The sequence below is a fragment of the Manis javanica genome, chromosome 14 (genome assembly GCF_040802235.1).
Source record: "Manis javanica isolate MJ-LG chromosome 14, MJ_LKY, whole genome shotgun sequence".
Lineage (NCBI taxonomy): Eukaryota > Metazoa > Chordata > Mammalia > Pholidota > Manidae > Manis > Manis javanica.
The window spans coordinates 6,734,446-6,749,479 of record NC_133169.1 but is presented as its reverse complement, the minus strand read 5'-3'; the positions used below and the strand labels follow the sequence as shown (position 1 = coordinate 6,749,479).

General features: G+C 46.7%; 3 protein-coding genes across 9 annotated transcripts; 2 read left to right on the top strand and 1 right to left on the bottom strand.

The window, feature by feature from the left end:
- The first annotated feature begins 397 nt into the window (after positions 1–397).
- On the top strand, positions 398–2,402 carry KLHDC9 (kelch domain containing 9). The gene is made up of 4 exons (XM_017640064.3): positions 398–1,085; positions 1,385–1,544; positions 1,636–1,834; positions 2,122–2,402. Exons 1-4 carry the CDS (start codon positions 583–585, stop codon positions 2,286–2,288), a joined length of 1,029 nt encoding a protein of 342 aa, XP_017495553.2. The 5' UTR covers positions 398–582; the 3' UTR covers positions 2,289–2,402.
- A 203-nt stretch (positions 2,403–2,605) lies between these two features.
- Positions 2,606–11,547, bottom strand: PFDN2 (prefoldin subunit 2). Of its 2 annotated transcripts, none has more exons than XM_017640065.3 (4): positions 11,415–11,547; positions 3,730–3,818; positions 3,492–3,615; positions 2,606–2,906 (listed from the first exon to the last, which is right to left on the bottom strand). In XM_017640065.3, the coding sequence occupies exons 1-4, from the start codon at positions 11,487–11,489 to the stop codon at positions 2,730–2,732; spliced, it is 465 nt and encodes a 154-aa protein (XP_017495554.1). In that variant the 5' UTR covers positions 11,490–11,547; the 3' UTR covers positions 2,606–2,729. The 2 variants fall into 2 exon arrangements, with proteins under 2 accessions (XP_017495554.1, XP_036879958.1); XM_037024063.2 differs by lacking the exon at positions 11,415–11,547 and adding an exon at positions 11,092–11,115.
- Positions 11,519–14,464, top strand: NIT1 (nitrilase 1). Of its 6 annotated transcripts, none has more exons than XM_037024055.1 (7): positions 11,519–11,640; positions 12,219–12,311; positions 12,546–12,800; positions 12,910–13,013; positions 13,226–13,359; positions 13,523–13,648; positions 13,922–14,464. In XM_037024055.1, coding segments are annotated over exons 1-7 (981 nt in total). In that variant the 5' UTR covers positions 11,519–11,638; the 3' UTR covers positions 14,189–14,464. The 6 variants fall into 6 exon arrangements, with proteins under 6 accessions (XP_036879950.1, XP_073077829.1, XP_036879953.1 ...); XM_037024058.2 differs by lacking the exon at positions 11,519–11,640 and adding an exon at positions 11,781–11,819; XM_037024054.2 differs by lacking the exon at positions 11,519–11,640 and adding an exon at positions 11,854–11,982.
- Positions 14,465–15,034: the final 570 nt, after the last annotated feature.

The following is a 15,034-nucleotide window of genomic DNA, read 5'->3' as shown; positions in this document are numbered from 1 at the left end:
AGCCAGGTACGTAGTTGGGACCAGAATCCGAATCTCCTGACTCCAAGGGCAGTGCTCAGTCCGCTTTCACTGCCTCACCCGGACCTCGTCTCTCCTTCCATCCCTGAGGTAGGTACCAATCAGAAACGCCGGAGAAAGGACGTGGTCCCTCCCCGTCCCCTGCAGACAACACGTGCACCTCCAACCCCAAGTCAGTGCGCAGCTTAGATAACAGGGGGTCCTTCTGAGGAACTGTCTGTCCTGCGGCTTTCTGAGGTCAACAATCTTTCCGGATTGTTTTTACCTCGCACAACTCCAGCCGCCGAGGTGACAGCCCTGTACGACTCCCGGTAGCTGCCCAGGTCTCCTGTCTCCATGGTAACCTGGGTTTTGCGACCTTCAGTTTGCAGCGGTGGCGCCGCAGCTACGGTAGTGGTTGCTAGGCGACGGCAGAGAGCAGCGCTTGCTCGCGCTGGGGATCCGGGTGGGCCTCCGGTAGGGAGCGTTCCGGGGAGGCCCGCGGGGGACAAGGTGCCGGGGCCCATGTAGGGGCGCGCTCCCGGCCGCTGACCCCGAGGCCAATCGCTCCCCCGGCCCACGGCGATGGCGGGGGGCTCGAGCTGGACCTGGCGGCCGGTGGCTCGGGACGCGCTCCTGGCGCGGGCCTTTCACTCGTGCACCGAGCTGCGGGGCCGGTTCTACGTGGTGGGGGGCCTTCTGGCCGGGGGAACGAGAGAGCCAAGCAGTGATACGGTGGTCTTCGATCCGGCTGGCGGCCAGGCGGTGCGGGAGGTAGCCTCGGGCTGCCCCCGGCGCAGCCACCATGACGCCGCGCCTGTGGGCGGGCGCTGGCTTTGCGTGGTGGGCGGCTGGGACGGGGCGCGCCGCCTGGCTACAGTGGCCACGCTGGACACCGAGCGCGGGGCGTGGGAGGCGTGGACCGCGGCCCCCGGCGACTGCCCCCCTGCGGGCCTCAGCAGTCACACCTGCACCCCCCTCTCCGACCGAGAGCTGCGGGTGGCAGGCCGGGAGGGCGGGACCCGCACTCAGCGGCGCTATGGAAGCATCTACACCTTAAGGCTGGACCCCGGCGCCCGCACCTATTGGTATGGCGCCCCCTGACCAAAACCTTTCCCCCTCCCTTCATCCACCCTGGAAAAGCAAAGGCTAAACAAATTCGCAGGCAGTTGGTTTATCCACACATCCTCACTCAAGCACCCTGCTTCCTGGGAATCTAGCATGCTTGAGATAGCTGAACTCTACCTGTAACTACCACCCTCTCTTCCCACCTACAGCACTGGCCCATGCCTCCTTTCTACGCTGGACAAAGGGGTAGGGAAAAGACAGTCCAGTGCTTACATTTTTCAGAAACCCAACTCAGGCCTGAATTCCTGCACATCCACAGCTATAAGGAAGAAGGCTGCCGCACAGTCTCACGCTCAGGTCACTGTGCTGCCCTGCTGCAGACTCATGGGCCCCAGCCAGGTCACCAGCTATTGCTCTTTGGGGGCTGCAACTCAGCTGAACCAGAAGTAGCTGGGAATTGGAGTCATGGGAAGATTAAGGTATCATCTACTTACATCTTGCTTAGGGTAGAAGGGGGCTAAAACTGTGATCTCCAAATCCCTCCAGACAGCCCCTTCTTTCTCTCCCAAGGAGGAATCACCTGGTGCCCCTTGTTTGACTGAACAGCTTGCAAGGCTTGTGAGCAGAGGGCAGGGGTCCCAGCAGGGGCCTCGGGGACTGCGGCATCACTCGTGTTCTGTGGTGGGGCCCTTTGCTGTGCTGTTTGGTGGAGAAACCCTGACCAGAGCAAGAGACACCATCTGCAATGACCTCTACATCTATGATACCCGTGAGAGGCAGCTTAATGGTTGAGGAAGGGGAAAAGGTGGAAAGACAGGAGAACCTAAAGACTACAGAAAAAAAGAGGATGGAGTGATGGGGTGGGAGGAGGAAGAATTAGTTGACAAGTTAAAGGAATACAAGAGAATATTAAATTTTGAAGAGGCCATCCTGCCTCTTCAAAAATCAAAAATTTTGATTTTTAAATCAAGATGAAAGGGGGCAAGCTTTCGTAAGAGCCCCATGTGTGCCACAGTGCTACTGCCTCAGTAACCACCCTCTGCCCTTCCCCAACAGGAAAGCCTCCCTCTCTGTGGTTCCACTTCCCCTGTGCAGACCATGGGCTGAAACGCATGGGCCATCGGACCTGCCTTTGGAATGATCAGCTTTACCTGGTTGGGGGTTTTGGTGAAGACGGCAGAACAGCTAGTCCACAGGTTTGCATCCTGGACCTCTTTATCTAAAGAATAGTGCCAAGACACGCTGCCAAGCCTGTTTTGCTGCAAACTCATAAAACATTATCACCAGAGCTATCTGCCTCATTTCAAATGCTTATTAAATTTCAATCTGAGAGTCAACACTTGTCTCTGGATCTTTTTGGGGAGAGGACAGAAAACAGACACATCTTTATTTGCAAGGAAAAGGATAAAATATGGGGCCTCCTCTTCTATTGGGAGCTACTAACCTGATGGAACCAAAAACCATGAATCATGTGCTTTTCCAGGCCCCACGCGAACTCCACCCCTAATATTGGGAGAAAGTTTCAGGCTAGAGCTAAGCATTCTGACCAAAGCATTTAATTAACAAAAAAATATTACAATAGCAGAGAAAATAATAATAACAACAATATAGAGATATTAGAAGAAGTGGGGATCAGGGTAGAAAAACCGCAAGGGCCCTGGTCCCTAGGAGACCAACACTCCGGCTGAGCTGGCCTTAGCCTCGGCCCCTTCTGAGTTTTCCTTGGCTGCTGGCTTCTCATCTTCCCCCATGAGACGAATGTTGTGCTTTTCCCGGAATTCATTTAGTTCCTTTCCCTTTGCCTGAAGCTGCTGTGTAAGTGTCTCAATGATCTTCTGTATCTGGAGGGCAAGTGACAGGGATTATGTAAGGGTTTCAGGACTCCTTCCCCCAACCTGGTATGGACTATGGATGAGGGAAATGGAGAGATGATGCCTCTAACTTCACCTCTAAGGATGATAGTAGAGGCCCGACACGAAGCATATGCCTTTCTCAAACAATGGTTTGTAAACTTCAGTGTACATAATTATGTATCACCTGGGCTGCTTATTTAAAAAATGCCACTTCACGGGCCCCATCTCCAAAGGTTCTGGATCAGTGGATCCAGGAAGCTGCATGGTAAATTAGTCCTTTAGATGATCCGGATGCAGATATCCGTGGACTACACTGTGAGAAACATGGCTCTAACCGCCTCCCCTCGCCCAAATCAGCCACGCCACAGAGCCCATGGGAAAAGGCACACAGCTGGCAACTCTTATCTAAGGAGTTGCAATAGCAGAAATATCACAGGCTAACAGGCTGTTTTTATGCTGTCGTCAACATGAGTTCCTACCCACACTTTCCATCACCATTATTTCCTAAATCCTTGGCCTCTCCTTCCTCAGCCCTTTGTTGCCCAGAGTTTCTCCTCAGGGCTCCTGGCTTACCTGCTCCTTATTGTTCTCCAGGGCAGGCAGCACCTCTTTGACAGTCCGCTCCACCAGCACGCCTCCAACCATGCGGTAGCACTTGCGGGTTTCATCGACCTCCTTAAGGGTATCGATCACTAGGCTGGAGCAGGAGGACAAGGCAGGATCTGAGAATTCGGTCGCATTTCACTGCAACCCTCCCTTACAAAACGCACACCCAGCTCTCCTACTGCTTGCTTCTCCCCAGCTTCCTCACCTGTGCTCATTCAACTCCATCTCCAGCTCAGCTGCCTTAGATGCCAGGCCCCTCTGTTCCTGCCGAAGGCGGTTGAAACCAGCAATTACCTAAGAAGGTGAGAAAGGTAAGTAAGGGAGGAGACAGTGGAAATGGCAGGCTCTGCAAAGATGCAGTGGTGGACATCTTGTAGAACACAATTTGCAATCTCTAACTTAAGTCTGTCTGGGATTCCATTCACCAAACCCTCGCCGAGTGCCTATGTGTGAGATACTGCCAGTCCATCTTGCAGGTTATGGTTTGGTGAAGAATAGGCAGTTGTAACATAGGGACGAAAAGGCTGCGCAATGAGTAACTCTTGTCCGAGTCTGCCCAGCCTCCCTCCCACCAGGGAACTGCCCCCTCCTTAACTCAGCGGGGTTCCGGTGGGGTTATAATCACAGGACCCTTTCTCCTTGACTACAGTGACAGTGACCTATTCTACACCAGAGTCCCTCTACAGGAACTGAATACTGGGTAGAGACAAACAGGTACAGAAAGAGGGCAGTTTGAGCTAAGACACTACTTGTCCTATGGAGATGATTCTCTGTTCCTATTCCTGAAATCCCCAAGGCTGTCTCAGTTCTTGAATTTTGTGTGGTCCTAATTATTTAACCTTTCTTTTCACTATGTTTAGATTCCACATGAGATTATACAGTATTTGTCTTTCTCTGGCTCCTTTTCACTTAACATAATGCCCTCAAGTTTCATCCATGTTACCACAAACAGCAGGATTTCCTTCTTTTTTATGGCTGAATAATATTCCATGTGTGTGTGTGTTACATGTATCACGTTTTCTTTATAGATTCATCTTTAAGACATAGTTTTCTTATTTTTAAGGGCTACAGCATTTATACCCTAGTCATGTATTTTTATTATTTTTTTTTAAATACTCAACTTTTTAATCCTATTTTTATATTTTTAAAAACTGTCTAACCAGTCCTCTTGTTGTTGGGACATTTAGGTTGTTTCCAATCTTTCTGTAATAAATAGCATTTATGTTAAATATTTGGACATACTCACAGCTTTTACTTCCTCTTGCTAGAAAGCTCTCCAAGATGACCAGATGAATTCACAGTGCTACCAACAATGCCGTGATTATGTGTTTCCCCAGAGCCCTATGGGTAGCTTTTATTATTTTTGTTAATTCTAACTATTAATAATTGAAAGAGATCTTACCTCCAGAAACCTTGGAATCATCCTTGACTCATTATAAACATCCAATGAATCTCTAAGTCACCATGCTCAAATTTACCCACTTCTATCTCATTGTCACCTCTCACCTGTACTCTGGTAGCCTCCTAGCTGAGTTCCACACTGCCTCCAAATCTGCCCCCTTCAACTCACTCCCTAGAATGTGACAAAAGTGACCTAAAATTTCAGTCTAACTGCCATATTACTCCTATGCCTAAACCTTCAATTACTCCTATGCCCACCTTCAGTGGGTCCCACTGCTCATACCAGGATCAAATCCAAACTACTTAATGTAGCGAAAAAAGGTCCTATAAAGACCTGGCCCCACTGACCTCTCCCAATCAGTCCTTCCCTCCACCTCTTACACTTAGCAGTCTTGCTGTCTTAAACCACCTGGAGTTTCCCTAATTATTTGCCTTCAGGAATTTGGGCAGAATCTTGACCTTACCTGGCATACTTTCCCAAACCTCTCTTATTCCATGTATCTCTAACTCAAATTCTTCCTTCAGGTTTTAACTTAGATTCTTCTAGAAAGCAGTTATGGCTGTCCCATAATTCCTTCTATGTGCACCCATATAATATAAATGCATATCAGTTCCTTAAACTTTTTGATAGAAAACTTTTTCTATTTAAATTGTGTTCCTTATTTTCTACCATGCAGTCCGCCTTCTAATCTTTATTTTCTTTGAAAATTTTAAATATGCAAAGGAAACCAAACCTTTTTTAAGTACCTTTTTCTTTCATAATCCTGTAACAATCTGCCTTCAAGTTTGGAGTAGTAAAGGAACACTATTATATGTAGGCACTGTGCTAAACTCTATCTCATTTAATTCTAGAACAAACATTATATAAGACATGTACCTTCATTTGATAAATGGAGGAGACCAAGGCTGGTGGACTGTGTGTGTAGGGGGTAGAGGGTAGGGGGAACAGTGGTTAAAATAACACAATGAAACTAGTTCAACCATTGTGGAAAGCAGTATGGAGGTTCCTCAAAAAACTAAAAATAGAAATACCATTTGACCTAGGAATTCCACTCCTAGGAATTTACCCTAAGAATGCAGGAGCCCAATTTCAAAATAACACATGCACCCCTATGTTTATCACAGCACTATTTACAGGAGCCGAGAAATGGAAGCAACCTAAGTGTCCATCAGTAGATGAATGGATAAAGAAGATGTGATACATATACACAATGGAATATTATTCAGCCATAAGAAAACAAATCCTACCATTTGCAAAAACATGGACAGAGCTAGAGGGTATTATGCTCAGTGAAATAAGCCAGGTGGAGAAAGACAAGTACCAAATGAATATGTGGAATATAAGAACAAAGGAAAAACTGAAGGAACAAAGCAGCAGCAGACTCACAGAACCCAAGAATGGACTAACAGTTGCCAAAGGGAAAGGGACTGGAGGGGCGGGGGGTAGGAAGGGAGGGACAAGGGGAATAAGAGGCATTATGATTAGCACACATAGTGTAGTGGGGGAGGAGCACAGGGAAGGCAGTGTAGCACAGAGAAGACAAATAGTGATTTTATAGCGTCTTACTACACTGATGGAGAGTGACTGTAATGGGGTATGTGGTGGGAACTTGATAATCGGAGGAATCTAGTAATCACAATGTTGCTCATGTAATTGTATATTAATGATACCAAAATAAAAATAATAAATAAATAAATAACACAGTGATAAAAAAAAACAGTGATATGCAGAAGTGGTATTTCTACCCAGGTTTGCTTAAGAATCCATTTTCTATTGCTGCATTATTCTTGGCTCGTCATATATAATCTCTAATAAAGTCAAACTATTTCCATTTCATTTATTTTCCTGTTTTCTTTTTTTATTTAATCAGCCCCATACAGTTTTAATAAATTAAAGAAAAATCTACAATCATTACCTTTATCCCCAAAATGCCCTTGGTCTTAACTACACAACGCTTACTCTTATTGAGTTCAATGGAAAAATAGAAAAGGCAGAGAATATGATTACTTGCACCTAGAAAAACATTTTCTGGGTTATGACTCCACTATGTAAAATTCTTAGTTCAGGGCTCCCTTTTCTGACAACCATACTCAACCCTGTCAAAGAAAACTCTGACCTTTCTACTCCATCACATGATGATTCTCATCCCTTTCTCTTTATCAAAGTTTTTTACAATCAGTCTGTATTCACTGCCTCCACTTCCTCACTTCCCATTCACTCTCAACCCACTTTAAATGGCCTTCTCATTGTTTTCTGCCTATGCTAGTTATTAAATATTAAATTATTATTATATCTCTCAAAGATCATGAACAGCCTCCTATGTAGCAGCATAACCCAGTGACCTTTTCTCAGTCTCCGGTGTGCTTTCTGAAACTCTCTTCCTTAGAGTGGCAACATGGCATGGTGGAAAGAGCCCAACTTTTGATCTGATCTGGGTTCAAATCCTAGTTTTTCCATTTAAATGCTATATGACCAAGTTACTTAACTCCACTCGGTTTCCTCATTTATAAAATGGAGCTAATACACTATAGGCATGGTTTCTTTAACATCAGCTTTACTGATATTTTGGGCCAGATAATTTTTTGTTGTGTGGTGCTGTCCTCTGCATTAAAGAATGTCATCCCTGGCTTTTACCCACCAAAAGCCAGTAGCAACTCCTACTTGTGACAACTAAAACTATTTCCAGGCATCACCAAATGTCTCCTATGGGGCAAAATCACACCAGGTTGAGAACCACCACCATAGGGTACCAATGAGAACTGAACTGAGATAGTATGCCAAGTGTCAGATACAATGTGCATTCTCTAGTCTCTTTCAGTTTTAGGACTCTTCACTATCTGGTTTTCCTACCTGTCTCAACAATTTTTTCTCCTTCCTAGTTCATCCTCTCACCCCTACAATGAAGACACGACCTAAGAGTTCCATTCATAGTACTTCTCCCTTTATTGCCTATACTATTTCGACTGGTATTCTTAGCCACTTCTGTGGTTTCAACGATTGCATTTATTCTAATTGCCTACAAACCCAATTTCAGCCTTCTCTGAAATTCTAGACCTGCATTTATAAGTTAAAGGAGTTTTGTCGTCAGACAGAAATGGCTTCAAATATGATCATAAGCAAGTTACTTCTTTTTTTGAATCCAAGTTTCTTCACCAATAAAATAGAGGTAATATCTGTTTCACAAGATGTTGTGAGGATCAATTAATTACATCAAGGACTGAGGACAATACTAACATATAACAGACTGCCAATAAATAGTAGCTGCTATTATTACAGAACATCTCCACCTAAATGTCCTATGAGATACCTTAAACTTAGGCCAAGGCTAAACTGATCATCTTTTACCTTGTTTTAAGCTGTTCCTCTTCTTGTCTCCCCTATTTCTGCTAATGACACCACTCTAGCCCTCCAGGCAAGAAACCTTGCTTTCATCTTTGAACACACCCTATCCCATCAACTGCCAAATTTATTGCACCTACCTCAGCAATTTCTTAGACTCACCGACATCACCCTAGTTCAGGCCTTCATTACTTCTTGTCTGAACTACTCAATAGTCTTCTAAACTATCCCCTATTTTTTGAACTCTCCAAACCCATCCTATACACTGCTGCTAATTTAATTTTCCTAATACTTGGGATGACATAGAAAAACATTCATGATATATTATTAGGCTTAAAAAGCAGATTACAAAGCAGGATATACTTATAATACTAATTTTATAAAATATGTAAACGTGTAAAATATCCATGTCCTCCTTTTCCAGCTACACAAATACAAAACATAAAGGAAGGGTAAAAAAAACTCTCAAAGCATATACTCCAAAATCATAAGAAAGTTATCTCTGGATAATAGGATCATGGATGAGTGAGTTATTTTGTTCATTTCCTGTGTTTTCTACATTCTGTATGTACAATGACTATGTATAATTTATGGAACAGGGAAAAAAATCAACAGCATAACATAGATTCTTCTGTGACTCCCTCACTCTGCCCATGCAGACTCAGCTTGCTTTAAGGACCACATCTTTCTAATTAATACCTCATGATTTAACTAAACTAACCAGTCTCTGCACTTCATGTCAATCTCTGCTTTCCCTAGCTCTCTTCTTCTCACCTTATCCCCTATATACTACTTCTACCACCTGTTCAAATCTACCTAATCCTTCAGGCTCAGCTCAAATATCTCTAATGTGATCATGTTATAAGTGGAAAAATAAGTTTGTCTGATTCTCAAGTCCCTCAAAAGCCCTGCTCTTCTAGTCTGACTCTGGGTAAGCTAACTAAAGCCTCTGAAACTCAAATGTCCTTACCAATAGAGGGAGGACAATACAATCTACTTCAAATGACAGTAATTAAATGACAAGATAAAACCAGTGAGGTGCCTAGCACAATGTATTTACTTGCTTCCATCTTGTTTGTAAGGGACATGTGTGGCTCCTATCTGCAGCAGTGATGAGTCTTATAATTTATACTCAGTGTTCTCTCTGGAACACAAAGGCCAGAGAATGTTAAGCAAAAACATCCTCAGAACTCAGTTATCACACTCCTCAGTCTCTTCTGAGGGCTTCTCTTTCTCCACCACCCCTTAAATATTGGTTCCATCCTCATTCTGCTTCTTTTTCTACCTTTGCAAACCCTAGATGACTTCACCCACACCACTGCTTTGTCTACCATCTATAAGCTCCTTATTCTCTAATCTGTATCTCCAACTCAGACTTCTTTCTGTAACTCAAGTTTTACAAATCATACTGCCTGATAAATGTCTCTACTTGAATGTCCCACAAGAAACCCAAACTCAAAATCCTAAAACAAACCTATGACCCCACCAATCTGTCTACACTCCTACATTACCTATAGCACTGGCATCTATCAAAGAAAGAAACCTGAGAAACATCCTTTCATCCCCTTTTCTCCACATTCAAGTCTTGCAGTCCACCCCAAACTTTAAGTCCACCTGCATCTTAAAAATGGCAAGCCAGTTTCAAGCCTTTGTGCTTTTAAACACATTATTTCCTCTACTTAGAAAATTCTCCATTTCCTTCTTTGCTGAACTAACTACTCTCATCCTTTAGAACTGAGCTGAAGGAGTCTCTCTCCTAGAAAACAAAATAACTAGCATTTATTAAGAACATACTATATTCTAGTCACTGTGCAAAAACACATTACATGCCTTATGTTGCATAATAAAGTATAGCAATGTGGTAGGTATCACTGTATTTCTACATGAGGGTAAAGCTGAGAGAAATAATTCATGGGAGGTCATCTACAGATAGTAAACAAGAGAAATGTGATTTAAATACAGGTCTTCCCCACTCTGCACTTCTTACTCTTAGCCACTCCACTCTACGACAGCTCCCCTGGCTCCCACCAATCCCATAACCTCCTTAGTTAGGGGTCCCACCTCCAGCTGCCATAAAGGGGCGCCTGTGCAGAACACTACATCTTATTGTTTGGTTTTCACCTCAAGTGAGTCTGTGACGTAACTTGAAAACAAGGTCTATTTAATTTATCTGTTACCAGAGGGCCTGACACATAGCAGACCTTCAAAACATATTTGGTTCTTTCTCCCTTCCGTTTTTCTCTCTAAATCATAAAGTATTTGGTTCTGCCTCTCTAAAATCCTGTAAAACTTTATACCACAGTTAGGACACTACCTTCTGCCTCATGGTAGCATTTTGTATGTCTTATTTTCCCCATCAGACTAAGAGCTCTTTCATTGCATGAGTCAATTTAAAAATTCCTTATGCAGACACCCCTGCCTGTAGTAACTGTTCAAAAAATAACTGAAAAATGAACTAATTCAAAGAGCTGTCGTTTAAGTAGGTTTTTCTTTCCATCATGTAGATTTCTTCCCACTCCTATTAAACACAAGCCCCACTATTAGCAAACCGTGGTTCCCAAGCCACTAAGAGCTTTCTGATTAACTTGTCAACCCGTTCCGCGAAGCTAAGCACTGGAGGAAATGCGAACGCGGATTAGAAAAGGGTTTCTGGTCTCTCAAGAAATTCAGTCCAATAATGACTCCGGAATCAAGACAGTACGACACACGAGACTGTTCGAGTATGTGAGTCACGTGGCTTTGCAGAGAGACGGCAACTGTCAACGAGGTTTCAGGGTCACTTAACGGTCTACACAACAGCCCGCTGACTCATCTGGGATTCGTTACCTGCTGCCTAGCCCAGACGGATCCTGTTCGCGGGTACGATGAAGTGAGGAAAGTGACGATCCCATCTCCCCTTAGGCCTGTGCATCTCGGGGTTTTCCCTTCCCCAAGGCTCACCCAACACGCGGAGCGGGGCGTGGCCTTCACCTACCAGCCCGCCTACTCTCTCCCCAGGGGCCCGGCTAGCGTCCCCAAAGACCCTCCCCTCTGGGTGGCCACGCAAATTTGGGGCCGAAGTGAAGGCCTGCACCAGCCACCCGCTCCCCCCTCTTCTCGCATCGACTCCGCACCCAGCCGGGCTGCTCTCCCTCGTCCGCGCTCCTCACCTGCTCTGCCGACACCGCCCCCTTCCCCGCCGCGCTCCCGCTGCTCTTGCCGGCGCGACCGCTAAGCTCCGCCATCTTCGCCGTCTGCTGGGTTTCCGGCCCGCGCAGCCCCGCCCCCGCTGCGTCACGTCCGGTCTAGGAGTTTCCGCCCACTCGCCCCCGGCTGCCCTGCCTCCCGGCGGCTCCTCTGTGTGGATCCTGCGCTCGGTTTTGGCCGTATCTTCATGTAGGACCTACTCCCTACCCGCCAGCCGCGGTGAATTCCATCTGCGGCGCTCTAACTTGTGCAACAGAGAGGCTGCCCCTGGGAGAGGCGGGGAACGACGGGTTAACTGGAAAGTGGGGCACGGGTTGGGCTCTGGGTGCCAGTGTCCTCTGCACACCACCAGGTGGTGGGAACGAGAGGTAACTTCCCTTCAGAGATTCTGCTAAGGGGAGAAATATGCTTTGAGTCAATAAAGCTGTGCAGGTGCTCAGTCAAGAGGGGCTGGGAAAACCAGGGAAGTTTCTCGGAGATGGCTTGTGAACTGAGGAAACGTTTGACTGTGGAAAAGGGCTTCAGTTTAATGTGAGATCACTGGAGGTCGAGGTATTCAGGTGCTGTGCAGAGTCCTTTTCCTCCATCTTCCCACTTTATGATCTTTTCCTGTAGCCCATAATTACTTAAGAGAGTGTTTTGAAGACTTGGGAGTTTTTACTGGCAGGGCCCGATAGTCTCACAGTGTGAGAGAGAGGTCAGAGATTCCTAGAAATGGATTGCTTGAGGGAGGGGGGGTTGGTGTCCTGATTTCTCACCTTCCTCAGGTTCGGCTTCATCAAGTCTCACCAGCTCCTGTCCCTTCTCTTGTGTCCTGGACTCCAAATACCTCGACTCTCAGTACTTTGTGCACAGCCCAGGTAACTTGTTTTGTTGTGTCCTCAGTGCCTAGCACATACTAGATGCTTTTTGTTAAATGAATGGAGGGTGGGAAATACAAGGATGCCAACCATTCACAGAACATTTGATCAGTGGGTTCATTGTGCCCTGTAAGATCAGAATCAAAGGGAAATCCAGTCTTCCTGAGCCCCTTATCATTAAACTTGGGTTTCCCCATGCTAGGGAATCTTGAGTCCTGCCTGTGCCATTCACAGGCCCAGAGCCATGGCTATCTCCTCTTCCTCCTGGGAACTGCCCCTGGTGGCTGTGTGCCAGGTAACATCAACACCAGACAAGCAGAAGAACTTTAACATGTGTGCTGAGCTGGTTCGAGAGGCTGCCAGACGGGGTGCTTGCCTAGCTTTCCTGCCTGAGGCATTTGACTTCATTGCACGGGACCCTGCAGAGACACTACGCCTGTCTGAGCCACTGGGTGGGAACCTTTTGGGAGAATATACCCAGCTTGCCAGGTATCAGGGCAAGAGGGGGGGGAGAGGTAGGTCCTTTGTTGGGCAGTGTCCCTGGGTTGCCAGATACAAGGGAAGAGCCTTGAGAAGTTCTGTGTCCCCTCCCCCCCAGGGAATGTGGACTCTGGCTGTCCTTGGGTGGCTTCCATGAGCGTGGCCAAGACTGGGAGCAGACTCAGAAAATCTACAATTGTCATGTGCTTCTGAACAGCAAGGGTGAGACTTCACAACTCTTTTGCTTGCCTCTTTCCAGGTTCTTCGACCTAAGTTAAGATTCTCTAGGAAATTGTTTTATTTCCTTGGCCAAAGGTTTTAGGGGTGTTTGTACTTCTCTTTCTAGCTTATAAGCTGTCTTCTTGGGAGGACAGGAACCAAGCCAGGCTTCTAGAGCACCAGCACTTAAGTATTCCTTCTCCATCTTACTCTAGGGTCAGTAATGGCCACTTACAGGAAGACTCACCTGTGTGACGTGGAGATTCCAGGACAGGGACCTATGCATGAAAGCAACTCTACCATGCCTGGGCCCAGTCTGGAGTCCCCTGTCAGCACCCCAGCAGGCAAGGTGGGAGTTGTGCAAGGATGAGGGTGGGAGATATACAAGAGGGAGGGGAACAGTATTACTTTAAAGTGGCAGCAGAGGACAAAAAATCCTGAGGGAGTGGGAGTATGACTAGATGCTGTGACAAACAGAACAGGGGGGCTAAGTAGGTTGTTTTTCATTCCAGATTGGTCTAGCTATCTGCTATGATATGCGGTTCCCTGAACTCTCTCTGGCATTGGCTCAGGCTGGAGCAGAAATACTTACCTACCCTTCGGCCTTTGGGTCTGTTACAGGCCCAGCCCACTGGGAGGTAAGAGGACCTTTCTTCAGAATGGAAAAGCCTTCTCTTAACCTTATTCTCCTCCCTTGGCCCTTCCAGTTGGAAGATCTTTCTTCACCCTCCCATCTAGTGGGAAAATTCATTCCCGATTGTTGTCTTGTGTCAAAGAATAGCTAACATAGTAAATCATTCCTAGGCAATTATCAGAATGGTCACATTGGCCTGTAATGTCCAATGTCCACTGCCCATCACTTCCCCAGTAGTTGCTGCATGTACTTAAGTGAACACACATCTCATCCCCAGGTGTTGCTGCGGGCCCGTGCAATTGAAACCCAGTGCTACGTAGTGGCAGCCGCACAGTGTGGACGCCACCATGAGGCTAGAGCAAGTTATGGCCACAGTATGGTGGTGGATCCCTGGGGAACAGTGGTGGCCCGCTGCTCTGAAGGACCAGGCCTCTGCCTCGCCCAGGTCAACCTCAGTTACCTTCGACAGTTGCGCCAACACCTGCCTGTGTTCCAGCACCGCAGGCCTGACCTCTACGGCAATCTAGGTCACCCACTGCCTTAAGACCTCTGGCTTCTGTTGAGTTGAGACCCCCACTGTGAGCTGGTGTTGCTGTGACTTGTAGGCAGGACCCAGGCACAGCTCCCCTCACTTGGAGAACGTTGACTCTCTTGATGGAACACAGGCTCAGCTTCTTGGGAAAACAGAAACTTCCACCTGAGCTCAGATTTCAGTTTCAGAAAGGTGGATTTTTATATAGTCATTGTTTATTCATGAAAACTGAAGTTATGCTGAGGGCTGAGCAGCACTGGCATTGAAAAAATATAATGGTAAAGTCTCTGTCTGGGCATCTCCTTTGGGAGCTGAAAGGGGAAGTGGTATTTACCAGGTGGCCTCGGCTCCAGTTCTAGGCCTCCGGGCTCCTTCAGCATGCCTCCCCACCTAAATAAAAGTGCAGCACTCAGTGCATGTCCCCACCCCATGCTCCCAAGCCTGGGAACGGGAGTGGGCCTAGAGGTGGGGAAGGAGGAGGGAGGTGATGCCGAATTGCTTCGCTTTCACCTGTGATGCCCTTTGCCCAAGCCAGAAGAAAGCAGAGGGGAAAGGGGCTGCAGGGTACATTATTTATTCTCACTTGGACATGGAAGGAAAGTGTCACACTCCCCCTTCCCCTTTGCAGGGAGTGTATTTTAATCAGCAACCTCTTCTCCACCCATCCTGTGCATGTGTATATATACACACACCACAGTCGGGAGGGGTGACTAGGCCAACCTAGTTCTCTTACCTATCACTCCCTTGAAGAGGGTTTGAAAAGGGGAAAAAAGCCACACCAGAGATTTCGAGCCATGGGATGGAGGAAACAAGGCAGAGAGGAGCAGCACCAGAGGCCAGGAGAGAGCGGGAAGGGCC

Coding starts and splice junctions, on each gene's coding strand:
- KLHDC9 (XM_017640064.3), top strand. CDS start 583: ATGGCGGGGGGCTCGAGCTGGACCTGGCGGCCGGTGGCTCGGGACGCG. Junction 1,086..1,384: donor CCCGGCGCCCGCACCTATTG/GTATGGCGCCCC, acceptor GCACATCCACAG/CTATAAGGAAGAAGGCTGCC. Junction 1,545..1,635: donor GGAGTCATGGGAAGATTAAG/GTATCATCTACT, acceptor TTCTCTCCCAAG/GAGGAATCACCTGGTGCCCC.
- PFDN2 (XM_017640065.3), bottom strand. CDS start 11,489: ATGGCGGAGCTTAGCGGTCGCGCCGGCAAGAGCAGCGGGAGCGCGGCG. Junction 3,819..11,414: donor GGGCGGTGTCGGCAGAGCAG/GTGAGGAGCGCG, acceptor TCACCTTCTTAG/GTAATTGCTGGTTTCAACCG. Junction 3,616..3,729: donor ATGGAGTTGAATGAGCACAG/GTGAGGAAGCTG, acceptor CTCCTGCTCCAG/CCTAGTGATCGATACCCTTA.
- NIT1 (XM_037024054.2), top strand. CDS start 11,930: ATGGCTTGTGAACTGAGGAAACGTTTGACTGTGGAAAAGGGCTTCAGT. Junction 13,360..13,522: donor TCAGCACCCCAGCAGGCAAG/GTGGGAGTTGTG, acceptor TTTTCATTCCAG/ATTGGTCTAGCTATCTGCTA. Junction 13,649..13,921: donor CAGGCCCAGCCCACTGGGAG/GTAAGAGGACCT, acceptor TCTCATCCCCAG/GTGTTGCTGCGGGCCCGTGC.